The sequence below is a fragment of the Castor canadensis genome, chromosome 8, assembly GCF_047511655.1.
Source record: "Castor canadensis chromosome 8, mCasCan1.hap1v2, whole genome shotgun sequence".
Lineage (NCBI taxonomy): Eukaryota > Metazoa > Chordata > Mammalia > Rodentia > Castoridae > Castor > Castor canadensis.
The window spans coordinates 86,582,474-86,609,345 of record NC_133393.1 but is presented as its reverse complement, the minus strand read 5'-3'; the positions used below and the strand labels follow the sequence as shown (position 1 = coordinate 86,609,345).

The 26,872-nt window shown below is 44.9% G+C and overlaps 2 protein-coding genes across 6 annotated transcripts in view; both read left to right on the top strand.

Moving 5' to 3' along the window:
* Positions 1 to 2,451: 2,451 nt before the first annotated feature.
* On the top strand, positions 2,452 to 8,399 carry Bcdin3d (BCDIN3 domain containing RNA methyltransferase). Its single transcript, XM_020180349.2, has 2 exons — positions 2,452 to 2,704; positions 6,917 to 8,399. The coding sequence occupies exons 1-2, from the start codon at positions 2,468 to 2,470 to the stop codon at positions 7,547 to 7,549; spliced, it is 870 nt and encodes a 289-aa protein (XP_020035938.2). The 5' UTR covers positions 2,452 to 2,467; the 3' UTR covers positions 7,550 to 8,399.
* Positions 2,573 to 26,872, top strand: part of Nckap5l (NCK associated protein 5 like) — a 53,865-nt gene continuing 29,565 nt past the window's right edge. For 3 of the 5 annotated variants that reach the window (XM_074083334.1, XM_074083331.1, XM_074083330.1), the window contains exon 1: positions 15,836 to 16,136. The gene's annotated coding sequence lies outside the window, so the exon portion shown is untranslated. Of the gene's footprint in view, positions 2,705 to 15,835; positions 16,137 to 26,872 lie in introns of those variants that run through there. The other 2 variants (XM_074083333.1, XM_074083332.1) reach the window with 1 other exon arrangement.

The following is a 26,872-nucleotide window of genomic DNA, read 5'->3' as shown; positions in this document are numbered from 1 at the left end:
AGAGTGAGTGGCATTTAATTAATCAAATTATTACAGGAATCTTTTGTCATGTTTGTGATACCATCAGCTTTTTAAAATTTTTAATTTGATGTTATTTCTTATTATAAACAAATACTCTCTTTCACAGCTATTTTTATATTTGTAATTTGGTGGGGCTTTTTCCTCACAAAGGACATACCCTCAGTCCCCAACCCCCAGGGAATTGTCTAAGCATCAAGCTGTAGAAAATATGGCTGACTATGGGCTAGAGAGGAGGCTCAAGTGCCTGCTTTGCAAGTGTGAAGTGCTGAGTTCAGAACCCCAATCCCAGCAAAACAAAAACAAAACATGGCTGACCAAAGTGCAGAGCAGGTTCAGCTGTGTGAATCATTGGGGCAGGTTACTGGGAAGCTGAATACTGTCAGGTCCCCTGGGATGATCAGGTTCCCCAAAAAGACACAGGTTAGAAAAGTCAGAGTGACTTTTTATGGGGTCACTTTATGACACCTTTATGAAGGTGTCACTTCTTTATGGGGTCACTTCTGAGGCATTTTAAGTCACCAGTAGCACAATCAGGCCCACACCTTTCTTCACTTCTGGAAGAACCCCCACAATAAGGAAGAACCTGCCCTTTACCATCTGGGCCTGTTGCATATTTTTCTTCTGGTAAACAGAGTTTTGAGAACTAAAAACAGGCTCATGTCCTTAATTAAACATTTTGCTAGCAAAAAAAAAAGGTATTTAAACACGTGAACAAAAAAAAAATGTTAAGAAAACCAAGAGGAGTCTAGCTCCTTGAAAATTAAGAGTTCCCAGGGGTTTGTGCTAGCGTCATCTAGTGACAAAAGAGGGTAAGCTCAGCTCACCACAATCTCAAGAAATGAGAAACGTTGCTGTTTTTCTCCTCTTTTCTGGAAGTTGCGCAGAATACTATGTTTTACTCAATCCACTGTGGCTTTTGGTCATTAACCTATGTCCTCAAATCTGATAAGAAAATAGTAAAATATGAAGCCAGACAGAGATGAAAGCATAAAGTCAAAACTGGGAGGAAAAGGGTCAGGACCTATCCTAACCCCTGATGGCACTACTATAGGAGTCATGCTTCAGTCCCTTGTAAATTTACCAAATCCCTGAACTCATATAGGGGAAGGTCTCTTTAAGATGGGCTGGCCAGGTAAGGAGATGTCAACACAACTCCCCTGACCTTTGGCTAGGCCATGCTGGCTTCTAACAAACATGTTGCCTAAGCTGATGCCTTAGTTTTTCTCCTCATCAGTATTTCTGCTCCCAATCCCTGGCTCAGCCCACATCTTACCTAGCTTCTTCCACCATGTCTGTTTCAATTCTGCTCCTTTCTCCCTTCCATTTTAGTTTTCATAGCAACCTCTATAGAGTTTTCACTCAGTACCTATTTGTTGAGCATCTTTGTGCCAGGCATGATGTTAAGTAAAGGGATTGAAGACTGAAAATAATATAATGCTGCAAGTACACCCTCTAGGGTCAAGCCGCATGGGTTGGAATCCTAGTGCTACCATTTCTGTGTGATGTTGGGCAAGTCACTAACTTTTCTATGCCCCAATGATCTCATCTATATAAAAGGAATCATAATTATAGTTCTCTTCTCATGCAGTTGCTGTGAAGATTAACTGATCTATTATGCACAAAGAACGGTGTCTAGTAAACAGTAGTTAAATGAAGGCTCTTAGGGTATAGTACTTGCCTCTCAAGGAGAACAGTCTACAATTACCCTGTCCACCTGTCCTCATGGCAGGCAGGGCCATCTGAGTTTTCTGGCACCTCACCTGACCCCTAGTTTCTGGCTACTCTTTCTCGAATGAGAGTCAACTTCCTGTGTCTGATTCACTGTGACACCGGATAAGCAATTCCTCTTCTTTGGGTCTCACTTTATATATTTGTAAAGAAAGTTGAGAGCACAGTGGTACACCTCTGTAATCCCAGCTACTTGGGAGGCAGAGGCGGAAGCAAGGAAGGAAGGAAGGGAGATCAAGGGAAGAAGGGAAGAAAGAAGGTGGAAAGGGAGGGAAGGAAAAAAACCAAAACTGATTTCCAGGATCACAGCAAAACTCCTTGTTCTGGTCAAGTGTTCCAAGTTTCACACTGAGCTTGGGCAAGCCACTTAACCTCTCAGCGTTCATTTCCTCCCTGTAAGAGGTTGATGACAAGGTGGGCGCCAGTGGCTCACGCCTGTAATCTTAACTACTTGGGAGGCTGAGATTCGAAACCAGCCTGGACAATAAATCAATAATAAACAAGTAAATAAATAAATAAATGGATGGAAGGATGAATGAATGAATGGAGGTGACCCCACTGACGACCTGGTAGGCTCGCTACAGCGTTCTGGGGAAGAAGCCTTTCTCACCTTAGGCAATGTACCACCGCCACTCAGCGCACGCGCGCAGGCGCTGGGCCCGCCCTCCGCAGTACCCAGCTTCCGGTTCCTTTGGACTCAGGGGCGGGGCTAGAGCTAATGGCGGCTTCCGCTGAACTGGCTGGAGGGGGTGTTGAGGAAGCCCAAGCAGAAGTCAACCCGCGAATTCTGGAACCCGGGGCCTCCCCGTTTGGAAATTTCCCTCATTATTCCCGCTTCCACCCTCCGGAACAACGGCTCTGCCTCTTGCCCCCGGAGCTTCTTCGACGGCTCTTTCCTCCCGAGGGTCCCGAAAAAAGGCCGATCCTAGGACTCGACGTGGGGTGTAACTCCGGGGTGAGTTACGGGGGAGCGATCTGAGAAGCCGGTTTGTGGGGGGGGGTGGTCAAGGGGATGGTTGCCCCCTGTCCACTGTGGTTCTGGATTGGGCTAAGCATCACGCCATCAAAATTTGTCCCAAATGGGCGTAAAGCGTAGCGTTGACCAACTCCGTACTACTCCTTGTCTACGAGGGTTTCACCGTCATCCTTCTTAGGAATCTTGCGAGAGATTCCTTCTCAACTGCGTTCCCAGTTCCCGCTCTCTTGGCCCGACCCAGGTGAGGAGGGTCACCTTATTTGGGCTTCCGGCGTTGTTCTTAATCCCAAGCGTTGCTGTAGCCCTGGCTGGGGAAAAGGGGCTTCCGGAGACCCACATCTGGGAGCGTGGAGTTGGAATTGGTTTACTGGGAGAGATGAGGAAAGGGTGATAGAATCACACCTGCAATTTAAAGCTCGTGTGTGCTATACATACACAGTGCAGCACAGCCAGGTGCACATTTACTTAACAAACTGCGCTGACGGTACAATGGAGAACAGTGGAGAGGATCAAAAAGGAAAATACAACATTCCACATAAGGGAGTTAAGGATGGGGACCTTGCATATAATGATTGTGAAGTTTTTTTTCTGTTTTTGTTTGTTTTGTTTTTTTCCGGTACTGCTGCTTGAACTTAGGGCCTACACCTTGAGCCACTCCGCCAGCCTTTTTTGTGATACGTTTTTTCTAGGTAGGGTTTCGCGAAGTATTTGCCCGGCCTGATTTCGAACCATGATCTTCCTGATCTCTGCCTTCTGAGTAGCTAGGAATACAGGTGTGAGCCACCGGTGCCCAGCTGCAAAGTATTTTTAAGCAAACAATGACTATAGTCAAATCACAAACAAAATAAGGAAATGGCTCTCTCACCTATTTGTGGCCACGGGGATATTCTAGAAGAGCAGCTAATCTTATAGGATTGCAGTTGCTTCAAAAGTTAGTACCCATCCAGTGTAGGAGCTAGAGGGGTCATAGAGAATTTTACTGTGTTAGTGACCTTTAACAGAAGAGACTTGGTGGAGGGTTGGAGATCTTGAGTGATGCAGCTGATACAAGGGAGAAGTTTTGCATACAGTCTCCCAAGACTGGAATGACATCAAGATGGGTGAATGTCTCTGAGTGTCCCCTGCAACCATTTCTCCAGAAATGTTCTCTTCTTCTTTCAGAAGGGAAAGCAATGGAAAAGAGAGATTGTGCTTGGGATTTTGTGAAAGGAATTAGGAAACCACCAGAGATTTTAAAGTTGAATGTAAACACACACACACTAAAAGGAAGAATATGGTTGCAGTTAATTAAGGAAGTGGTTCCCAAATGTGGGTTGTACATTTTAAGGAGTTTATTTATTTATTAAGCGTACTGGGGATTGGACCCAGAGCCTCCACTGTGTGTGCTAGGCAAGTACTCTGCCACTTGAGTCATGCCCTCCATATTCTAGGTTTCTGAATCAATCATGGTTTACCTCAACCAATCATGGATTAACAGTATTTGAAAAAAATTATACTGAACATGTGCAGACTTTTGTCATGGTTCCCTAAACAGTACACTCAACTATTTACATAGCATTTACTTTGCAGTAAGTATTACAAGCAATGTAAAGATGATTTTTAATAGATATGCATATGTTATTTGCAAATACTACACCATTTTTTATAAGGGACTTGAGCATCCATGGATTTCCATATTATCTAGGGTCCTGGAACCAGTTCCCCATGGATAACAAGGGATGACTATATATATAAAAAAAAGTACATCTCTATTCCCAATTGTAAATCCTCCTTTCACCACAGAGGGGCACCAATATTTGTAATTTCTTGGGTATGCATCTTTGCATACCCCAGCATATATGTATGTATAAATACCGTCCATTTTAAGTTTTGCAAATTGTAATACTATTTTTCTAATTTGTATTTTCTTTTTTAAAAAATTGGGAGATTCCAGGACTGAGGAATTAAGGATGTAGGGAGGTGGTGGAAGAAGGACTGAAGTGATGAAGTGACTAGTCAAATGTGGGGCCACACCTAAGATCAGATAGAATGAGAAAATAGGGAAGAAGTATATGGAGAAGTGGAAGAAAATTAAGCAATATGGTGGGCTGGAGGTGTGGCTGAAAAGGTAGAGTGCCTGCCGAATAAGCACCGAGGCCTGAGTTCAAACCCTAGTATCACTAAAAATAAAACAGAATACAAACAAGAAAACAACGACATTCAGCAGCATGGTATGGTATCTTGCTACTCTGGCTGTGGTTTTTTTTTTTTTAGCTACAATATTGACATGACTTGGTAGCTTATTAGAAGTATAGAATCTTGAGTTGGCATGGTGGTACACATCTGTAATCCCAGCACCGGGGAAAGTAAAGCAGGAGGATTGCAAGTTCATAGTAAATTCCAGGCCGGGCTACATAGTAAATTCTAGGCCAGCTTGGGCTGCATAGTGAGACTCTTGTCTCTACTCCCCACCTCAAAAAAAAAAACCAGAATCTCAGCACGTACCTCGTAACCACTGAGTCAATGTCTGTATTTTAAGGTGATCCCTAAGTGATCTATATGCCCATTAAAGTTAAGAAGCCTGTTATAGAGGAAGAACCTAATGTAGCCTAACTCTTGCCATGTGCTAACATATGACACTAGCCTCTGAACCATATATATTCTTTTAATATAAGGGTTTTGTGTGTGTGTATGTGTGTGAACTATTACACATACACAGAAAAGTACATGAAGGTCTGGGGTAGAGTGCCCGCCTACCAAGTATGGGGCCCAGAGTTCAAACCCTAGTACCACCAAAAAAAAGTACATAAAACATAAGCCTGCTGGGCGCCAGTGACTCACACCTGTAATCCTAGCTACTCAAGAGGGAGAGATCAGGAGGTTCACAGTTTGAAGCCAGCCCGGGCAAATAGTTCTTGAGCCCCTATCTGTAAAAATACCCAACCAAAAAAAGGCTAGTGGAGTGGCTCAAGTGGTAGAGCACCTGCCTAGCAAGTGTGAGGCCCTGAGTTCAAATCCCAGTACCACCAAAAACTGCAAGCCTACACTTTATGAATTGTTATGAAGAAACACCTTTGTGACCACTGTCCAGATCAATAATAAAAATATTTTCAGCACTCCAAAAGTCCCTAGTATGCTATTTCCTGTTCATATGACTATCTCCTCTTGACCCAAAGGTAACAGACTTTTACTTTTCTTTATGCCTTGCTATTTTTCTATTCCTAAACATGCAGTTTAATTTTACCCATTTAGAGACTTCATATAAATGAAAGCTTGCCACGTATTTTGTGGTTTTCTTTTTTTAACTCAGCAATATATATTTGTAAGAATCATACAAGTTATAGTGAGCAAGTAAGTTCCTTCATTTTTAAACTATTTAGTATTTCATCTTATGCCACATTTATTATTGGCGATCTGGGTGGTTTCCATTGTGCATTTTCTTTACCTGCACAAAAAATTGCAGTTAGTGAATAGGAAAATACCTTGAAAAAAAATGTATAAAACAATACAAATTTGAGTTATAATGATTATAGAAATCAAAGTTGTAGAAAGGAGATAGTGCCTTGTTTAAGAGTCAAAGGGTACTAAGATGGTAAAACTCATAAGTCAGTGGATTTGACTAGAAGGTGGTCAGTAGTGACTTTGGGAAGTGACAGCTACTGAAGCAGAGTAAGTCTCAGAAGGAGGTAGTGAAGTATAAGTAAAATTTAAAGCCATAGAATAAAGGCTGAATGAGAACTTTTTGGAATCCAGATTTTCCCAACCACGGGTCTGAGAAACAGGTGTTTATAAAACAATGCTTGCTTTATTCCTTACCTTCCTAGTAAGGGACACTAGTAATGCTTCTGGAGCCCTTTCTTTCTCCTTTGGGTCTGAGATACTCAGAAAAAGATTGTTTACTAGTATATTACTTAAGTTGGAAAATATTGCTCTAGGCTCCTTTGCTACATCACTGGGCTATAACTGTCAACCATTAAACTCAGTCTACATCAGTGTCAGAATATAGGGATGATGCATTACAGCCTGTGACCCCTGGAGGACACTGAGTGTCTGCTTATGAGAAACTTTGTACAACCTCCTCAGGTTATAGTTTAGGAGCCTAACATCCTGTAAAGCCAGAGGTAAGTGGCAGTCTCAGAGGATAAGAGATAGATATCTCTTCCATTCACTGATTGAGAGCTACAATGACAAAGCTCTTTTGGATTCCTCTAGGATCTGAGTGTGGCTCTATACAAACACTTCCTTTCCCTACGTGATGGGGAGAATTGCTCAGATGCCTCCAGAGAACTCCGCCTCCTCTGCTGTGATATAGATCCAGTCCTGGTGGAGCGAGCTGAGAAAGAATGTCCTTTTCCAGATGCCTTGACCTTTATCACCCTGGACTTCATGAATGAAAAGACAAGAAAGATTCTCTTGAGCTCTTTCTTAAGCCAATTTGGACGTTCAGTTTTTGACATTGGCTTCTGCATGTCAATAACCATGTGGATTCATCTGAACCATGGGGACCATGGCCTGTGGGAGTTCCTGGCTCATCTTTCTTCCCTCTGCCACTACCTTCTTGTGGAACCACAGCCTTGGAAATGTTACCGGGCAGCTGCAAGGCGCTTCCGAAAGCTGGGACTCCGTAATTTTGACCACTTCCACTCCCTCACCATCCGAGGTGATATGGCCAATCAGATTGTGCAGATCTTGACCCAGGACCATGGCATGGAATTGGTATGCTGTTTTGGCAACACCAGTTGGGACCGAAGCCTTCTGCTCTTCAGGGCAAAGTATACCATAGAGGCTCATCCAATCCCTGAATCACTTATAGAAGAGAAAGAAAGAAATAGATTAAGATTCTAGAGGCAGTGAAATGGGAGGGCAAGAAGACCAGGAAAGAGATACTAAAAAAGATTTTATACTGAGAATTATGTTCCACTGTCTTGGAATAGTCAGGCAGCCTCAAAACCTGGCAGAAGCTTTTGGCAAAATGTCCAAGGCATGCAACTGAAAGGATCACTTTCTGTTCTACACTGTTTACAACAATTCCTAAGGGGAATGAATCCATACAGCAGTGATCTGGGCTATCTGGGTTGAGATTGTGATCCTGGTTGTGGGAAATGGAACAGGCTGCTTTTGGAGTTTGTTTTGTTTTGTGGTGCTGGAGATAGAACCCACAGCTTTGTGTTGGGCAGATGCTTTACCACTGAGCCACATCCCCAGACTTTGGGGGTTAGTTATAGATTAGACCAGGCTAGCCTTAGTTCTCTGGGCTGCTTAAATCTGACCTGATTTCTTCGTGTATTTTCTGGGCTTACTAGGCCTGCCTTAAGGCAAAGCCTTACAATGCAGTCTGTCATGTGGAGTCACTGGACTGGCTAAAGGAAGTGGTTGGGGAAAAAATAATCTTATCTCTCTAAAGCAAGCCAAGTCTCCAACATACCCAAGTTTAGTACAGCAGTTACAGATGCCAGAAAAGATGCATCATCTAGCATTTAAAAGATGTTTAGGGCTGGGAATATATATTGCTCAGTGATAAAGTGTTTGCCAAGGATGTATGAGGCCTATCCCTAACACTGCCAAAAAAAGAAAAAGTTTAAAAGATTTAAATTATGCACCCAGAGGTAGGGATTCAGGTCTGGAATGGGGCGTAGGATTTTTTGTTGTTGTTGCATTCTTTCATTGTGGTAAAATATACATGATATAAGTTTTACTGTGCTACCCTTTATTTTTTGGTGGTACTAGGTTTTGAACTTGGGGCCTTTCACTTGCTAGGCAAGCACTCTACCACTTGAGCCACACCCTCAACCCTTTTTTGCTTTCATTATTTTTGGAATAGGGTCTCACGTTTATGCCAAAGCTAGCCTGGAACGCAGTCCTCCTATTTATGCCTCCCACATAGATGGGATGACAGGTGAGAGCCACTGGCCTGGCCCTGTGCTAGCCATTTTTAAGTATAAATTTTGTGGTATTAATTGCCTTCACAATAAGAATTCTGTTTTTAACAGGCACCTCAGATGATTCCAGTCCAAGTAGAAATAGACAACACTTTGAATGCCTAGGGTTCCACGTAACCTACATATTTTTTTCTGGAATGAGTTCTTCCACTCTCCTTCAACAATTACTTACATGCTAAATATATTGGTAGCCCCACCCCATAGTTCCAGACTAATATTTTTGTTTTGTTATCGTAATCCCCCTCACTAGTTCTTAGGCATCTCAATTCAACATATTCCAAAAGCAAACTTATTCCCTCTTTCCAAATCTATTCTATCTCATTTGCTGGCATCCACTGAATGTTCAAGCTAGAAACCTCAGTTGACTCCTCACTTATGCTCCGCACATTGAAATAGTCACAAAGTACCTCAAATTCTACCAATAACATGTAGATCCTATTCATTCCATCCATTTGTCTGGTGCCCACAGGGCTTTCTATGGTAAGTAACCCACCTTCCAATCCATTCCTTGCTTTGCAGCCATAGTTTACTCTTAGTTTGCTCAATGTGAATACAGTGTTAAGCAAAAATAAGGTGCTGTTACTTTCTGATGACACTCTGTAAATTGCTGCAGGCTATAATTATGCTTGTTAGATCAAAGGCTTATGACAAAAATATCTCAGAAAATATTACTATGTCTAATAATTTGTTTTTCAGGATGAGGAAGTAATGAGCTCAGATTCAGTACTACAGACCATTTTAAAGGAAGCAGTGTCGGGAAAGAAGGATATGGAATTAATGGAAATGAGACTAATTTATTTTATTTTTTTGTGGGACTGGAGTTTAAACTTGGCTTCACACCTGCAAAGCAGGCACTTGACCACTTGAGCCATACCTCCAGTCCATTTTGCTCTGGAAATGGGGGTTTCTCAAACTGTTTGCCCAAGCTGAACTTAAACCTTGATCATCCCAAGCTCAGCCTTCCAAGTAGTTAGGACTACAGGCATGATGCCCACCTATGAGGCTAGTTTTTGATGTTCTGAGAATGATCACAGTGGTTACAGAGCTGAATTCATCCATTCTCTGACGGTCTTAAGAACACTGTAACCCTGTGACATCTGCTGGGTGTTCTCTCTTATTACCAAGGCAGTGTAAAGAAATTTATCTGGGGCTATGATAAGCTGAGTAATTGACTCCCAAGATGTCCGTATACCATTCCCTGAAACCTATGAATGTTAGGTACCAAAAGGGAAAATGCAGCTGAGCATCGCTGACCCATGCCTGTAATCCTAGCTACTCAAGAGGCAGAGATCAGGAGGCTAGCCCAGGCAAATAGTTTGAGAGACCCTATCTCAAGAAAACCCATTACAAAAAAGGGCTGGTAGTGGCTCAAAATGTAGGCTCTGCGTTCAAAACCCCAGTTCTGAAAAAAAATAAAAGAAAGTTGCAGAAATGATTAAAGATCTTGAGATGCGGAGATTACCTGAATGATCAGAATGGGCCCTAAACCCATTAGAAGTATCCTTGTAAGAGGATGACAGAGGCAGATTTTGACCATAGTAGGGGATGTAGTGACAGAAGCCAGAGGTTGGGTAATACGAGGAAAGGCTGCAAGCCAAGGAATGTAGGCATTTTCCAGAAGTTAAAAAGCAAAGAAATACATTCTTCCCTGGATCATCCAGAAGGAACATAACCCTGCCAACACCTTCACTTCAGATTTCTGGACCCCAAGACTATAAGAATAAACGTTGTTTAAAATAGTTTGTGGTGATTATAGCAGGAAAAGAAAACTAATACAAGGGCTTTGGCTACAATGAGACTGGCTTATAAGGCCAAACGGCACCTGTCCCAGACAACCTGATGGCAAAAAATGGCCCTAGTGACCAAAGGGATATGTAGGGGCCCTATCTACAAAGTTAATTGAGAAAAGTTCAACCACAAAGAACTTTGGGAGATGCTTCAGCATTTGAATCTGAACTATTTCCTAGTAATATTCTGTTGGCTGAGCAGTTACCTGACCTATTGGGAGGCACCATTGTATTTCAAGTCTGTGGCAGTTATTTTGGAGGAAAATATTAGTAATATTAGTAATTAATGTTCATAAAGATGAGGCCCTGGTATCAAGAAGATAATAATTGCATTATGTTGTAAGCTCTTAAAGACATATTATCTTTGATTGCAAGAAAAAATCATCTTGTTCTAAAACCAGTGTGTGTGTGTGTGTGTGTGTGTGTGTGTGTGTGTGTGTGTGTGTGTGTGACTATACACGTGGAAGGTAACAGAACTATAAAACAAAAAAAAAAAAAAATCAAAGCATAGCAGTATATTTAGTCATATCAAAGAATCAACCAAAAGATAAAATGGCTCTTTGCTGGGGCTGGGAAATGCAGCAGTCATTGTTTCTATGTTGATTTTCTTAACCATATGCACATATTTTTAAAAACTAATTTAAAATAATTTTTAATCAATGTCTTTCTAAAGTAACTTATCCCCCAGTACCCCACCTATCTATCTGCCTATTTTTTCCCCTCACAGCATAGTCAAAATTCTTGGAAGAGTTTTAAATACCTCCTGTCTTTATTCCTTACTATATCAAAATCTGGTTTTGAGCCAGGCATTGGTGGCTCACATCTGTAAACCCAGTTACTAAGGAGGCAGAGATCAGGAGGATTGCAGTTCAAAACCAGCCCCAGGCAAATAGATCGAGAGACCCTATCTTGAAAAAACCCATCACAAGAAGACTGGCAGAGTGACTCAAGTGTTAAGAGTGCCTGCCTAGTATGCATGAGGCCCTGAGTTCAAATGCCAGTGCCACAAAAAAAAAAAAAATCTGGTTTTGCCAGTCTGCAATGATGTGTGGTGAAAGTTCACTAGGCTGTCTCTGTCCTGATCCAACTTGATCTCAGCAACATTGGGAACTATTTGGTCTTTTTTTAAAGAAATCTCATTCTTTGACTTTGGTGACAGCATTCATCTAGTTTTCTTTCTCCCCTAGAGATCCTTCTCTAATGTTGGTGTTCCTTGAGGTTCTATTCCAGCCCCTCTTCTCTCCACTCCATGGCTCCAGTTACCCCTACTGTTTTTAATGACTTATGAATTTTTTCAGTCTTGATTCCTCTCCTAAGCCTCAAAATTTACCTAGTAGCATATATGATTGCTTCCTTTTCCACATCATGGCACACACAGAAAACGATGGGGCTTTCTATGCTGGATGATGCAATCCAGCATAGTCAAGATTATCTCAGGGAGCTGATGCTGTCCTAAGAATTGACAAGATCAATGTACACAGCACATTGTAACCTCATCCTGAGGCACAATAATTGGGAAGCTCTGATCTCTTAGGTAGATATTTCTACTTGGATGTCCTCCATGCATTTCAATGTCAACCTGTTTGGAAGTGAACATATTATCTCCCAAACCACCTCTTCCTCCAGTGTTTTGGATTTCAGTGAGGGGGCCTACCATTGGCAAAGTATCCATCCAAAGGTATTGGCCTATCTCTCTGCTTCTCACTACTTCCACAAGGTCTATTGATTCTGCTACTATTTATTGCTTAAAGTCATCTGTCCATAATCTCTGTCACTTTACTGTTCCAAATCACATCATTTATCATTTTTCTCCTTGATTTACTATAAAAAAAATTTTCTGTCTGGTGCACCTGACTTCAAATCTTGCTCTCTATTCTCCACACTGTAACCACAGTGCTCTTTTCAAAATGCAAACCTGGTTATACCAACACACCACCACCGCCCTGCTTAAAACTATTTGAAGACTGCATTGCTCTTTCAATAAAATATGATCTTTACATTGCTTACCTTTCCAGTTTCATTCCATATCCTACCTCATGTAAAATCCATACTGCTTATCTAAATACTACATGCACAGTGCCTGGCATAGAATAAAGGATCAATTAAAAAAGCTCTGAATCATGAAAGCTGAGGAAAAGAGTTCCAGGATCTGAGTAAGTCCATATATCTGTGCCAGGTAAGAGGCTGCAAAGCATGTATTGGCAATATTATCAGAATCCAAGGAACATGATTGTCTTGTGTAGAATTAAGCAGTAGTAGCAAAGATCTATTGTTGAGAAAATGAACCAAACATTAACCAGCTCCTTCCTCTTAACCGAACAAGGAAGACATCATAATTGTGCTCGGGAGTCAGTCTAACCTGGAGAAGAACCAAGTTAGAATGTTTTGAAAGACCAGTTACCAACCTGACCAGCTCCTTATGTCAGGAGTTGTAAACTTGGGTCAGTTTATCAACCGGTATAACAGTGGCTAAATGCTTATACTGTTGACCTATGAGGAGTGGAGATGCCCCAATACTGAATAAATAACCACATAGTATTGAAGCAGAGAACCCCATTCAAAGTATTCAGATGAACAGTGAGGGGCTGGTTCTCAGAGATCATCTCCCAATCATCAGCTCTATATACATAGACTACACCACCAAACTGGTTTGTTACAACAGCTTATAGCTCCAGACACATAAGAGGCTTAGTTTGTTTTCTAAAGAACAATATATGGTTATTGGTACATGACAAGGGTGGAAAACCTACTTTGGGACTTCTAATTTTTAATGATTTTAGTGAATTAATAGCACTGAGAAAGTGTCTTCAGCCTCAACAAAGACAGGCAATGATCATGGAGCAAAACACCTACACTTCTTTCATCTCTTGTCACTGAGGATGAGAGTTTGAAGCATAAAGAATCTGCCAAAATCTGAATGCTGAATATCAAGTGTGCAAGAGCCTTTGAATAAGGAGGGCAGGGACTTGCTCTGACAAGTGCAGATGTTCTGGCTGTGTTTATTAAACAAGAGTAAACATCTGAATGAAAAGTAAAAAATCATCTAGATGTTCCATTTGCTTCCAAAAATCAGTTATTTGCAAACATCTAAAAATAGGAATGCCTGGCCTGCTTTTAAGATTTTCTACCCAGAAGTTTAGGAATGCAACAGACATGTAGTTATATTGGACTTCTAAGTCCTTTGAGGAAAGGATTGTTGAATTTTGTTATAATCCCAGGACTAGCCTATTGATCCCGACACAATAAATGTTGGATGATTGAATAAGAATGCTGTAAGTTTCCAAAGATGTCATTATCAAGACATAAGGTGAGCCAGGTATCAAGGCTCACACCTGTAACCCTAGCTACTTGGGAGGCAGAGATCAGGAGGATCGAGGTTTGAGGCCAGCCCTGGTAAGAAGTTTGGGAGAACCCATCTCAACCAATAAAAGTTTGGCATGATGGTAGTGTATCAGTCACCCCACCTACACTAGAAGCATGAGTAGGATGATCGCAGTCCCAGGGCATAAACATGAGGCCCTATTTGAAAAGGAGCCGGGCACCAGTGGTTCACACCTATAATCCTAGCTACTCAGGAGGCAGAGATCAGGATTGAGATTTGAAGCCAGCCTGAGCAAATAGTTCGCGAAAACACCCAACACAAAAAAAGGCTGGCAGAATGGCTCAAGTAGTAAAACACCTGCCTAGTAAAAGTGAGGCCCTGCATTCAAGCCCCAGTACCACCAAAAAAAAAAAAAAAAAAGGGGGCGGGGGAGGAGAAGGAAGGTGAAAAAAGAAGGGTTGGAATGTGGCTCTGTGATAGAGCATTTGCTTGTCCTGCACAATGTTTTCTGGGTTCGATCCTCTGCACCACAAAGGAGAGAAAAACCCCATAACATTGCAGGATGTGGTGGCATATATGCCTCTAATCCCAGCACTTGGAAGGCTGAGGCAGGAGGATCCTGAAACAGAAAAAAAAAAAAAAAAAAACCATCCAAATGACTCTTCACATGGATCATCCCTATCTTCATTCTGATCTCCTCCATACAAAACCTCCTGCATTAACTTTTCACCCTACCAAGGTGATCTGCTTAGGGTCCCCTGCACATAATGTGGTCTTTCCTGAGTTTCCTGTCTTTATCTTGCCTGGTTCCTATTTAGTTCTCTCTGCCTTCAACTTTTTTTGGGGGGAGGGTGGGTGGTATTGGGATTTGAACTAAGGGCCTCATGCTTGCTAGGCAGACACTACCACCTGAGGCACTCCACCAGTCCTTTTTTGTATTGAGTATTGTCGAGATAGGATCTCAGGAAATATTTGCCCAGGCTGGCTTTTAACTATGATCCTCCTGATCTCTGCATCCTGAGTAGCGAGGATTACAGGCCTGAGATACTGGAGCCTGGCTTTCCAATCGAATTTTAAATAAAGAACCTCTTAATTAATGTTAGGCAACCTAAGCACCCTATATATTCCCTTGGTTTTTATGTTCCTTTATTGGACTAATATGATGGTTGAAGTTACATCCTGCATATACCTACAACAGAAGCATTTTGAAATTTTTATCTTTTTTTATTTTTTTGGTGGTGCTGGAGTTTGAATTTAGGGCTTCATGCAGGCATTCTACCACTTGAACCACACCTCCAGTCCATTTTTCTCTGGTTATTTTGGAGATGGAGTCTCGTGGACTACTTGCCCAGGCTGACCTCCAACCGTGATCCTCTTGATCTCAGCCTCCCAAGTAGCTAGGATTACAGGTGGGTCCACCAGCGCCCGACCCAGAAGGAATTTTAATAAGATAGGCAGATACTGTGTCTGAGGAGCCTGTATATCTGGGTCAGTCGGGTTAGAAGAACTAAGTATCCAGACAAGGGCAAATAGATGTGTAAGGACTGATGAAAATGGTATGAAGGGAGCTCTGACTTTATGTAGGGGCCTGGGCAGTCTGTTTAGTTTGCTCCCTCTACGCAGGTGTTTCTGAGATAGCAAGTGGCCAAAACAGGGCTGTCTCCTTTTCCTGCATTGCCTTCGCTCCTTTTAAGACAGCGAGGAAATGGCCAGCATTGCTCTCCCACAGTGGAGCCTGTTCCTAACACCAGGTTACTGGGAAGACCCGATCCTGGGGTAGAAAAAGGGAGGCGGGAGCACTTAAGGCCATGAAAGCACTCAAGCCTCTTCCCAGGGATTCACACCCAACACGTATGCAGAAAGGCAAATTACAAACACGAACGCTAACAACCACATACACACGTGCACGCCCATCCCCACAGAAGCAGACGCGCATGCTCGTGGGCCCGCGCGTACCTGCTTAGTTTTCTCTGTTCTAGAAGCCCCCATTCCACCCTTGCCGGGCCCATCTGGGCGTCCCCAACCCAGGCACCGGAGAGGTTTACTAGGCCGAGCCTGGCCTGCGGAGAGTGTTTCTCCATAGGGGGAGGGGAAGCTCTTCCCACCCGGGCGGAAGCGGCGCGCGCCGGCCGGGCAGACTTAGCTTTCTTCCTGGGAACATCTGGACGAGGATGGGAGGGGCGCGCACCCAAGTTGATCTTGGATTGGCTGTACGGGAGGAGAGAGGCGCGGTCTAAGCGAGGGGCAGGGCTCACTGGCCCCTTTAAAGGCTTGACATCAAGAGGCGGCTCCGGTACCCCCTTTCTTTACCCCCCCGCCCTGTAGCTGCGGTCATGGACCCTGCGGATCCGGCCTGCCCTGGCCCCGCTCAACACCTGATTTCGGTGAGTTTCAGGCCTGTTAAGGATTTAAAAGACGGTGAAGTGTGTGTGTGTGGGGTGTCTATAAGCTCTGAGCCGGGGGCTGGAGAATGTGGATGGTAAAGCTCTTGCGGCCGTCTTGGCTCCAAGGGGAAAGTCAAGGCTTCCCGCCAGCACCTCGCCGCCTGCCCCTCCCTCCCGCCGCACTCTCGTGGGGTAGAGGGGGATCCGGCTGCAGCTCTGTGCACCCCCACCCTACCCCCTCCTGCCCCCTGCGCCATCCTCGCGCACACTCCGTGGCCCCGGAAGGGAAACTTTCAGGAGTGGGGGATGTTCCGGTGACCGGCCGGCCTCCCTCCCTCTATGAAAGCACTGACCTTGCCCCAGCTGCACATCCCACCCCACCCGCATCCCACTGTCCCAGTGCGGCTTAGCGGTGCTGGATGGGGGCGGGGGGGGGCTCTCCACAAAGCGCAGGCGCAGAGACGAGCCTGGGGCTCCTCTTCACACTTCTTCCAGTCCCGGTGGCCCGGGGCGGTAGGGCGTGGGGGAGGCGGAGAGACCCGGGCTCCGGGAACAGCCCTTCCGATGCTTTGAGGGGCTGTGGAAAGGAGGGACCCCCGAGGGCTGCGCGCTGAAGAGAGGCTGAGGGAGAGAGAAGGGTTGGGTCGGAGTGGGGACAGGGCAGCGCCTGCAGAAGAGGCTGTTTGGGTCCTGGCTGCGGTGCCAGAAGAATGCGGAGAATTTATCTGTGCTGGACACTCCCCTGGTTTGGCCTGCCTAGGAAAACGCCTGTCGGAAGCCCGCTCCTTTTTCATTATTCTGGATCCAAGACCCGTTGGTCTCTCCAGCGCTGGCACTGCCCCATGGGTACAGAAGGCCCTCACCTCCCACAGGCCCTGCTTTCCAGGTGGCTCAGGCCTGGATCAGCCAAGCCCACTCAGCCTGCCCAGCTGCTGCTTAAAAACTTGCCTTTTTGGGGAGCCATGGGTCTAGACTGAGGGGTTCCCTGACATAAGGGACAATCTCTTATTCCCTCCCTGCCATTTCTGTCCCTCTCCTGTGGGTCCTTCTATCTTAAGCACAGTTGTCAACCAGAGGTATTTGTTGGAGGCTGAGGCCTGGAACAGGAGCTCCAAGACCACTCCTGTTCTTGGAGGACAGTGGAGAGGGGTCAGTGTCTATTGTGTGGTCAGTACTTTAAAGGGAAAATGAAGATAGCGCAATTGTGTTGTTGACATTATGGTAGCTGGCTCTCTCAGGCCCCTTGTCTGGCCAGAAGGGAGGCACAAACTTCACCTCTCAAACTGGTCCTCCCCCGTGTTCCCTAAGAACAGTCTGGGATTAGTGGGTTTCTTGCCTCAGAGAAACCACGTGTATTTCTGTCTCAGAAGTACTTTCATGTACTTTAAGTTTGTTTTCAAAGTCTGTGGTATGTCCATGAGGTGACTTTAGCCTGCCAGCATCCTCCAGTCAGGCCTTTGAGGAGAAAGTTAGGCTCTAGAGAGATGGATGTCCTGGGCTGCAGGGAAGAGGGTAATTCATGCTAGGCAGGTAGGTGGAAACCACTGGTATGGGGACTGAGCTGCTATCAATGTGGACTGAGTCAGAAGCTGTAAACTCTAATCTTCCTAGCTTGCTGTGAGACCTTGGCCAAGACAACTTGCCTCTCTTTCCCTCAGTTTTCTTCATCTTTAAATCTCAGCATTGGAGGTGTGGCTCAAGCAGTAGAGTGCCTGCTTTGCAAGCATGAAGCCCTGAGTTCAAACCTCAATCTGACCAAAACTCAGCATTTCCCCCACTATCCCCCTTATCACACTTATAATACCAGCTGCTTGTGAGGTGGAAGCCAGCTAGGCAAAAAGTTATCGAGATCCCATCACAACAAATAAACCAGGCATGGTGGAACACAGTTATAATCCCAGCCATGAGGGAAATATAGGTAGGAGGATCTTGGTCTGATGCCAGCTGGGCAAAAAAGCATAAGACCCTATCTGAAAAAATAAAGTGAAAAGGGCTGGGTGGTGTGGCTCAAAAAACTCGAGTTCAAAATCCAGTACCACTTCCCCCCAAAAAAAAACCCAGCTATGTGATCAGAAAACTCTAAAATTGCCTTGCACTATTTGACATTGAATGGTTTCTGGTGACTCTAGAGGGGAGAATGGTTCTTTGGTAGGGCAGCTCCATTTAAAGAGCTAAAGTATTGGGTTACAGTTTCTTAGGTTTAGAGAGAAGGAGAACTCCCTTTTTCTGCTGAGCATAGTTACTGTTCTGTTCATCCCTGGTGCCTTGGGATATGAACTCCTGCTGGCTTAGGTTTGGCCCACCCATCAAGGCCTCTTGAGACATCCTGGCTGGACCAGTCTTTGAGTTGGATGTTTGGGGAGGAGTTGAGAGAGGAGGAGGCAGCCAAGGGCCAGAGGGGTAAGCAGATTCCCAGGAGACAGTTTGCATCTCAGTTGTTGGGACTTGTTTTAGGATCTTCGCCAGGAGCACAGCATACTCATCCACCCTCTTGTGGGAAGAGAGCAAGGAGGGCCCCACTGCTGTTGCCCATCCCACCCCTTGGCCCTACCCATCTTACCTCTGTACTCACAGCCCCAGTTCCCAGGACACAGGCTAAGGAGTCTCCTCCATTGCCCTCACCCAGCCTAACAACCATGAGAAGATTCTCCCACCCCACCTTTCCCAGCCCCCTTGCCTTCTGAGGTAGGACTTTCCCTGGAGTTGGAATCTCCAGGTTGGGACTTGCTCTCCAGCCCAAGAGCCAAAAGACCTCATGTTCTTGTTTGTTTTCGTCTTTGGTCTCCCAGGTGAAGGGGAAGCAGAATGTTGAAGGTGTTGGTTAGAGAGGCCCTGGGATTGGTTAGCTATGAGGCACATTCTCTAATTGGTTTTCTTTCTGCCAGCTGTCCCGGGCCTGAGGAGCCCTCTGCTATGGGTCCTGCTGCCCTATATGGATAAAGCTGCAGCAGGCGGCATCTAGATTAGACCCCAAGAAACCTTCTTCACCACAGTTAGCCCTTGAAATGGATAATGGAAGCTCCCAGGGAGGTCAGTTTCCCAGAAAGTGGTTAATGGTGGAGTCCCTGTCAGAGCGAGAGATGCAGCTGTTGCTAGGCAGAGGCTGCTGTTCTGTCTTGGGGTGTGGCTCTGAGGCTGGCCAGCCAGAGGCCCCGTTAGAAGCAGGAGGAGAAAGGACAGCTAAAGCGGCACGGGGCGAGAGGGGTGGTCTCTGCCTGGCCCCATCAGTCGTGGGTCACTAGAGCTGCATCTCTGAGAACAGATGCCCTTTTTCACTCTTGCTTCCCCCAACCCCTCCCCCAAATCACCATTACTACCACTGTCTGCTTTGACAACCCTCACCCAAACCTGGCAGACTCCTCTAGCCCGTCTGGCTGCACTAATAGACTGATTGGATCTTCTGTACTTGGAGTTTGGGATTTCTGATTGAACATGCAAATTTATGTAAATCAGTCTGAGATCTGCCACCACATCAAAACAACATTGAGCTTGCACAGGCTGGAAAGAATCCTAGAGACAGACTAGCCCAACACCCTCTTGTTAAAAATGGGGAAACTGAAGTCCAGAGTGGGAAGTGATTCATATGATGGTGAGTGTCAGAGGGAGGACTCCTGACTCTGGTCTCCAGTTTTACATGGTTGCATTCTACCTTAATTTTTCATTTATGAGGGAGTCAGGTTGTATTGAAAGCACACAGAGCTAGTTCTTTTATTATTATTATTATATTATTATTATTATATTAGTGCTGTACTGGAAGTACATTGTGACATTTACAAAAGTTCTTACAATATATCATAGTTGAGTTCACCTCCTCCATCATTCTCCATTATCTCCCTTCCCAAGGGCTAGTTCTTGAACCTAGATTTGGGGAACTGGATCCTTAGAAGGTTAGAGCCTCCTAGGGGCACTTATCAGCTCTAATCTGCTGAAGAAAAACTTTAAATCCTTTAGAACAAGACCCTTAGACAGTGTCCCCTAGATATTGTCCTGGAGGACTAGAGGACAAGGTCATTGGTTGCTACCTAGCTTGTTCCTTCTGGTTTCCCTGGAGCTGGCATTTTGTTGTTTTCAGCATCTGCACAGTGCTAGGCACACAACAGGCTGTAAGTGCATCTGCAGGTGCAATTCCTCCCTCTTTACCCTCCATCCTAGTGTGAGTCTCTGCTGTTTCCCTCCATGGCCACAGTGGAAGATCTTTGATCCTCTAGGACTTTTTGCCCACCCTCCCCTGCTCTCTTGGACCAAATAAGCCAGCTGGGTTTCCTCTGCAGGTTTCTGCAGCAGTAACCAGACAGGCATTGCTGTGGGAAGGATCTCATTATTTTAGGATCAGTGCCAAGGATGGAGGAGGGCTAAAGAGATGAGCTTAGGTCCCAAGAAGCAGTCTCCCCATGACTTTTTTTTTTTTTCCTATGCTGGAGATTCAATCCATGGCCCTCAGCATGTTAGGCAAGCCACTGAGCTACACCCCAGTCTCCCCACTTCTTGATGTATTCTTAATCAGGATCTCCCCACCCAGTTACCAGATGCCCCACAGTCCCTTGTCATGGACTGCCTGTGGTGTGAGGCTGTCTGGAAGGCTCAGCCCTCACTTACCCTATGGTGCCTGAGTACATGGTAGAAGATGGTCAAGATCTCAGGCAGCCGTTGGCCTGCTTTCCTGGCACTCTGGGAGGTGGTGCACGGGCCCTGATTCCCAGCCAGAGCTGCCCACCAGACACTGCTGCCGCCTGGGGAAGAGGGCTTGAAACACATTTTTGGGTTCTTTCCCCACCTCCCCAAACCCACGTCTGGAATGAGTGCCCCTGTCTTTAACATCTGCCCAAAACACAGCAAGTTTGGAGCCGGCACCTCCAGTTCCCCACTGCCCAGCAGCCCTCAGTACCTAGGTCCTTAGCTCCATGCAAGGTGCGATCCTTCTCTCTGGGCCTCAGTTTCCCAGCCAGTGCTTATGGATTAATAACACATCATCATTGGGGTGTGGCACCTGCTTCCTAATTACCGTTTTCCCAGCTCTGGGAGTTACGCAGATGAAAGAGGTCTGAGGAGGCCAGGCTGTTATTAAGGTGAATTATCATTGCTGTTATTACTGATTTCTAAAAACCCAGCAGCTGCTGAGAAGAACACAGGCAGGCATAGCACTCTGAACTTCATGCTGGTTCTTGAGCTCTGGGCATTCTGCAGTTCTCCCTAAGCTTTTACATCTGTAGCTCAGTGGTAGAAAACTTGAAACTTGTCTAGCATGCAAAACGCCCTGGATTTGATCTCCCAACACCAGAAAAAAATATATATATCTATTTTTAAAGGAGAGAAGATCCCATGTCACAGTTTCTGCTGTTGCCTGTAGGGCTTGATTGATATGTGCTGCTTAGGGCTTAGGGGACAGGTCTGCAGTTCTCACTCTCAGCCTGAATTTGCCTCTAACTCTGACCCTCTCCCCTGGGAAGAAGATCAATGATGTTTTTTCCTAGACAGATCCGTGAGGGGCTCTGGAACTCCTGGGATGTGGCCCTGGAGTTCTTGGGGGCTGATTCACCTCATCCCTAGTTGGCTTAATGTGGGGGCTGTACTTGGTCCTTTAGTGCAGGGATCTGTTGAGACACCCCCAGAACCTGCTTGCAGCAGCTCCAGACACTTCTAGGAGTTGTTTAACCTCCTTACCACCGCCTTTCCCAGACTCTCCCATTGCCCACTGTCCTACCTCTTAGCCCCAAGTTGGGAGGCGTTTGCTTCTCCTAGACCACCTTCCCAGAGGTCTAGAAGGAATTCAGCTCTTAAGCACATAGAAGTGGCCCTAGAGGATGTAGCTCAGTGGTAGAGCACCTACCTAGCATGTGTGGGGCATAGGGTTCAATACCTAGCCAAAAAAAAAAAAAGGCTCTGACTAACTTGTGAATAGTGGTGCTACTGTGCCCATACCACAGCCCAGGGGTACAAGGACCTCTGTCTTAGCCCTAGGGAAGAAAAGGGAGTGAAGGCATTGGTGTCCTGTGGTCACAGTCCCCACGTTCATCTGGCCAGACTTCCTCACTTTCTCCCTTGTCCCAGGGACATGGTCCCTACCTCTTCATACAGGAAGAGGGTGGATGATCATAGCTGAAAGGAGCTTTAGAATGCTAAGTAGCCAGGTGTGGTGGCACATGTCTGTAATCCCAGCACTCTAGAGACTGAAACAGGAGGATTGTAGGTTTGTGGCCAGCCTGGGCTGCATAGTGAGGCCCTGTCTAAAAAAGAAAAAAGTAAGAAGGAAGAAAGGAAGGAGGGAGGGAAGAAGGAAAGGATGGAAGAGAATTTTTAATATTTTTGCAGTGCTAAATATGGAATCCAGAGCCATACATGCTAGGCAAGTGCTCTACTACCAAGCCACAACCCAAGTCCCCTTCTAACATTTTTTAAAGGTTTTTTGTTTTTGTTTGTGAGACAGGGTCCAGACTGGCTTGGAACACTCTATGTAGCCCAGGCCAGCCTAGAACTCTCTGTTTTCCTGCTTCACCTCCCAAGTGCTGGGATTATAGGTGTACATCAACAACCCAGCTTAAAGTTTTTTTACTAGATTTTTTTTTTTACAAAGCTCAAAAATAAAAAAGATAAAAAAGGCATACACTGAGAAATCTTATTCCAACTCTATCCCCATCTCCCCCATAGATGATCACTTACTCGTTGCTCACGTATCCCTCCACAGGTTTTTTTGTTTGTTTTTGAGATAAGGTCTCTCTTTATAACCCAGGCTGTCTTAAACTCTGTGATCCTCCTGTCTCCACCTCCCAAGTGTTGGTGTTACAGGCAAGTGCCACTATGCCCAGCCCCTCCAGAGTTTCTTTACATAAAATCAGACAAATGTATATTCTTTTTCTCCCCCCCCTCCCCGAAAGGTAGCACATAGCATGTTCGGTCTTCTTCTATTGCCTTACCTATTGTTATTACCTGAGTGTGCATGGATTTCTCCTGTCACCTCTGTCAGATCTCCTGTTTCTGGCTGTTTTAATCTTTGGGGGCTGCTATAACAAAAGAGCATATATTGCATACCTTATAAGCAATAGAAATTTATTTCTCTCAGCTCTGGAGGCTGGGAATTGAAAGATCAAGGTGCCAGGATATTTGGTGTCTTATGAAGGCCTGATTTCTAGTTCATAGATAAAGCCTTCTCACTGTGTTCTCACATGGTAGAGGAGTTAAGGGGTCTCTCTTGGGCCTCTTTAATTAGGGTACTAATGTTTTTGAGGGTACCACTCCTCTGACCTAATCACGTATCAAAGACCCCTGCCTCCTCATACCATCACCTTGAGAGTTAGGTAAGAATCATACAAAGAACCACGTTAATGAGTGGGGGGAGAGGGGACAAAGGGGCACAGGTTTGCAGATACGTTACCACATGACCTGGAATGCTGAATTTCTCAACTTGGCTTTCAGTAGCTTCTCTTTTCCTTACTCCCCCAGTCTGGGATATCTGGGCTCTTAACTGTTATTATGTCCAAGGCAGACACCCCCTTTTCTACCAGATGGTGGTGGTGATGCCTCCACACACCCCAAACCCCTGAATTGCTTCTGTTGCCCCAGCCCTGGGCCTGTGGGCTTCTGAAGCTGGAGCCTGCTTTCCATATAGTCTGAAGGGAAGGTGGGGGGGTTGTTCACTTCTCATTTCCCCTGTAGACAGCACCTCACTTCCTGTCCCCCCAGGCTAGGAGAAGCTCAAAGTTCTTGGCTTTGCTGTCCCTTCCTTTCTCCTCCCCCACTGCCTTCCCCGGAAGCCTGCAAGTCTTGTTGGAGAAAGACAACAACGTCAAAGCTGGAGGATTTTCCCACAAGGCCCTTGGAGCTCCTAAATCGCCCCCTACCCCACCAGTCCTGAAGGCAGAGCTGGGGAGGGTTGTCTTCATAGCTACAATTCTTTTCTAGATATATCATCCATTATGCCCTGCTGGGAGAGAAGTTTCAAAGATGGCTCATCCCCATTTTACAGAAGTGAAACTTAAGTCCAGAGGAGTTTTCCTCTGCTTTATCTAGAGTCCTGCCAAACCAGAGCCAGAATCCAGAAAGTCTAACTTCCATTTGTAGGCACAAATGAGAGCAGGGTCCAGTGGGAGCTTGTGGGTGAACCAGAGCTGCTGTCTGCTCACAGAGAAGAGATGGCAGCTTAGGCAGTGACATCTGGGCTCTGACTGGATAATGCCCACTGGGTCAGTACTGGAGCTGCCTGGACAAAGAAGGTGTTTGATTAGCCAGAGCCTGTTCCTTTTGTAGAAAAAGACAAATATAATGAAGCTTTTTGGGAGGGAGCTCCAGGGTAAATGGATGGGGGGTGGACTGGAAGGGTACCTGCCCATCTCTCCTGAGCTTGTAGGTATAGCCTGAGAACTCATAGGCTGTGTAGCCTCCCAGACCCTTTCATCTCCCATCTGAGAGCAGGTAGCTAAAGTTCATTCTAATAGTCATTTCTGCTATCACCTCCAGCAGCCTCTGCCTCAGTTCCTTCTGGGGAACCTGACGTATGTTTCTGGTTATGTCCAGAGGAGAGGGAAACACCTTTGAGAGCCCTCAGGTCCATCTGCACTGTCATTCTGTTTGCATATACACCTGAGATTTCTGCCTCCTGTGCACCCTTCCTGCTGCCTGCAATGACAAAAATTGACCCAAAAAATGTATATATTTATGGTGTACAGCATAATGTGTTGTTGTATATATATATTGTGGAATAGTTAAATCAAGCTAATTAACATGCATTACCTCCTTTTTTAGTGGGACTGGGATTTGAATTCAGAGCTTCATTCTTGCAAAGCAGGTGCTCTGCTGCTTGAGCCATACCTCCAGTCCATTTTTGCCCTGGTTATTTTAGAAATGTCTCTCAAACTATTTGTCTGGGCTGGCCTTGAACTGCAGTCCTCCTGATCTCAGCCTCCCAAGTAGCTAGGATTACAGGTTTGGTGCATCAGCACCTAGCTCATTACCTCATAAGTGAAATTTTGTATCCTTTGACCAGTGCCCCCTTCCTAATGCTATTGAGTTGAATGCCTCAAATATTTTGAATATTAACCCTTTTGTCAGATTATGGTCTAAAGCATTTTTCCTTGTTCTGTAGGTTCTCTCTACTAATTGCTACACAGAAGCTTTTTAGTTTAATGTAATCCCATTTGTCTATTTTTGTTTTTATTATATATTTTTTATAATTATATATATGTATATATAATTATATATATTTGGGGGGGTGTAACTAGGGTTTGAACTCAGGGTCTCATGCTTGCTAGGCAGGCGTCTACCACTTGAGCCACTCCACCAGCCCTTTTTGTATTGAGAACTTTTGAGATAGGATTGCAAAAACTATTTTCCCAGGCTGGCTTTGAACCATGATCCTCCTGATCTCTGCCTCCTGAGTAGCTAGGATTATAGGTGTGAGCCACCAGTGCCTGCTCGCTTTTTAATTTTGGTGGAGTTTTGAACTCAGGGCTTCACACTTGCAAACCTTTACTCCTACCTACTGCTACTGCTTGAATAATGTCTCCAATCCATTTTGCTCTGATTATTTTGGAGATGGTGGTCTCTGGAACTGCTTGCCTGGGCTGGTTTTGATCCATAATCCTCCTGATTTCAGCCTCTCATGTAGCTAGGATTACAGAAGTGAGCCACCAGTGCCCAGGTCTGCCATATTTTCTTTCAGCAGTTTTATAGTTTCCAGTTTGTCTTTAATCCATTTTGAGTTGGTTCTTGTATATGGTGTGAAATGAGAGTCTAATTTCATTCTTCTGCATGTGGCTGTCCAGTTTTCCCAACACTATTTATGAAGAGATTCCTTTTCCCCATTGTGTGTTTTTGACATCTTTTTAGAAGATCAATTGACCATAAATGAATGGATTTGTTTCTGGACTGTCCATTCTGTTCCATTGGTTTAGTGTCTGACTTGGTCATGCTATTTTGATTACTACAGGTTTAGAGTAGATTTTTAAATCAGGTAGTGTGATGCTGCCAGCTTTGTTCTTTTTGCTCAAAATTGCTTTGGCTACTCAAAGTCATTTATGGTTTCATACAAATTTTAAGATTATTTTTCTATTTCTGTAAAAAAATCACTGAAATTTTGATAGGGATTGCATTAAATCTATAGATCTCTTTGGGTAATGTGGACATTTTAACTGTATTAAGCTAATCTGTAAACACAGGATATATTTCCACTTATTTGTGTCTTCAATTTCTTTCTTTCTTTTTTTAAATAATACTAGGGTTTGAACTTGGGGCCTCACACTTACTAGACAAGCATGGGCTCTACCACTTGAGCCACGCCCCAAGCCCTTTCGCTTTACTTTTTTTTTTTAAGATAGGGTCTTGTGCTTTTGCTCAGGCTGGCCTTGGATCAAGATCTTCCTACCTCTGCCTCCTGAGTAGCTGGGATTACATATGTGAGCCACCATGTCCAGCCTGCCCGCCCTTCCTTCCTTCCTGCCTTCCTTCCCTCCTCGTTTCTTTCCTTTTCTTTCTAACAGTACTGGGGATTGAACTCAAGGCCTCACACTTTCACACTTGCTGGGCAGGTACTGTACCATTTGAGTCATGCTGCCAGCCCTTTTTGCTTTGGTTATTTTTGAAATAGGGTCTCACTTTATGCCTGGGCCAGCCTGAACCATGATCTTCCTACTTGTGCTTTCCCACATAGCTGAGATGACAGGTATGTACACCTAGCCATTGGTTGACCTGGCGTCTCATGAACTTTTTGTCTAGAACCATAGTCCTTGTGATTTCTGCCTCCCAAG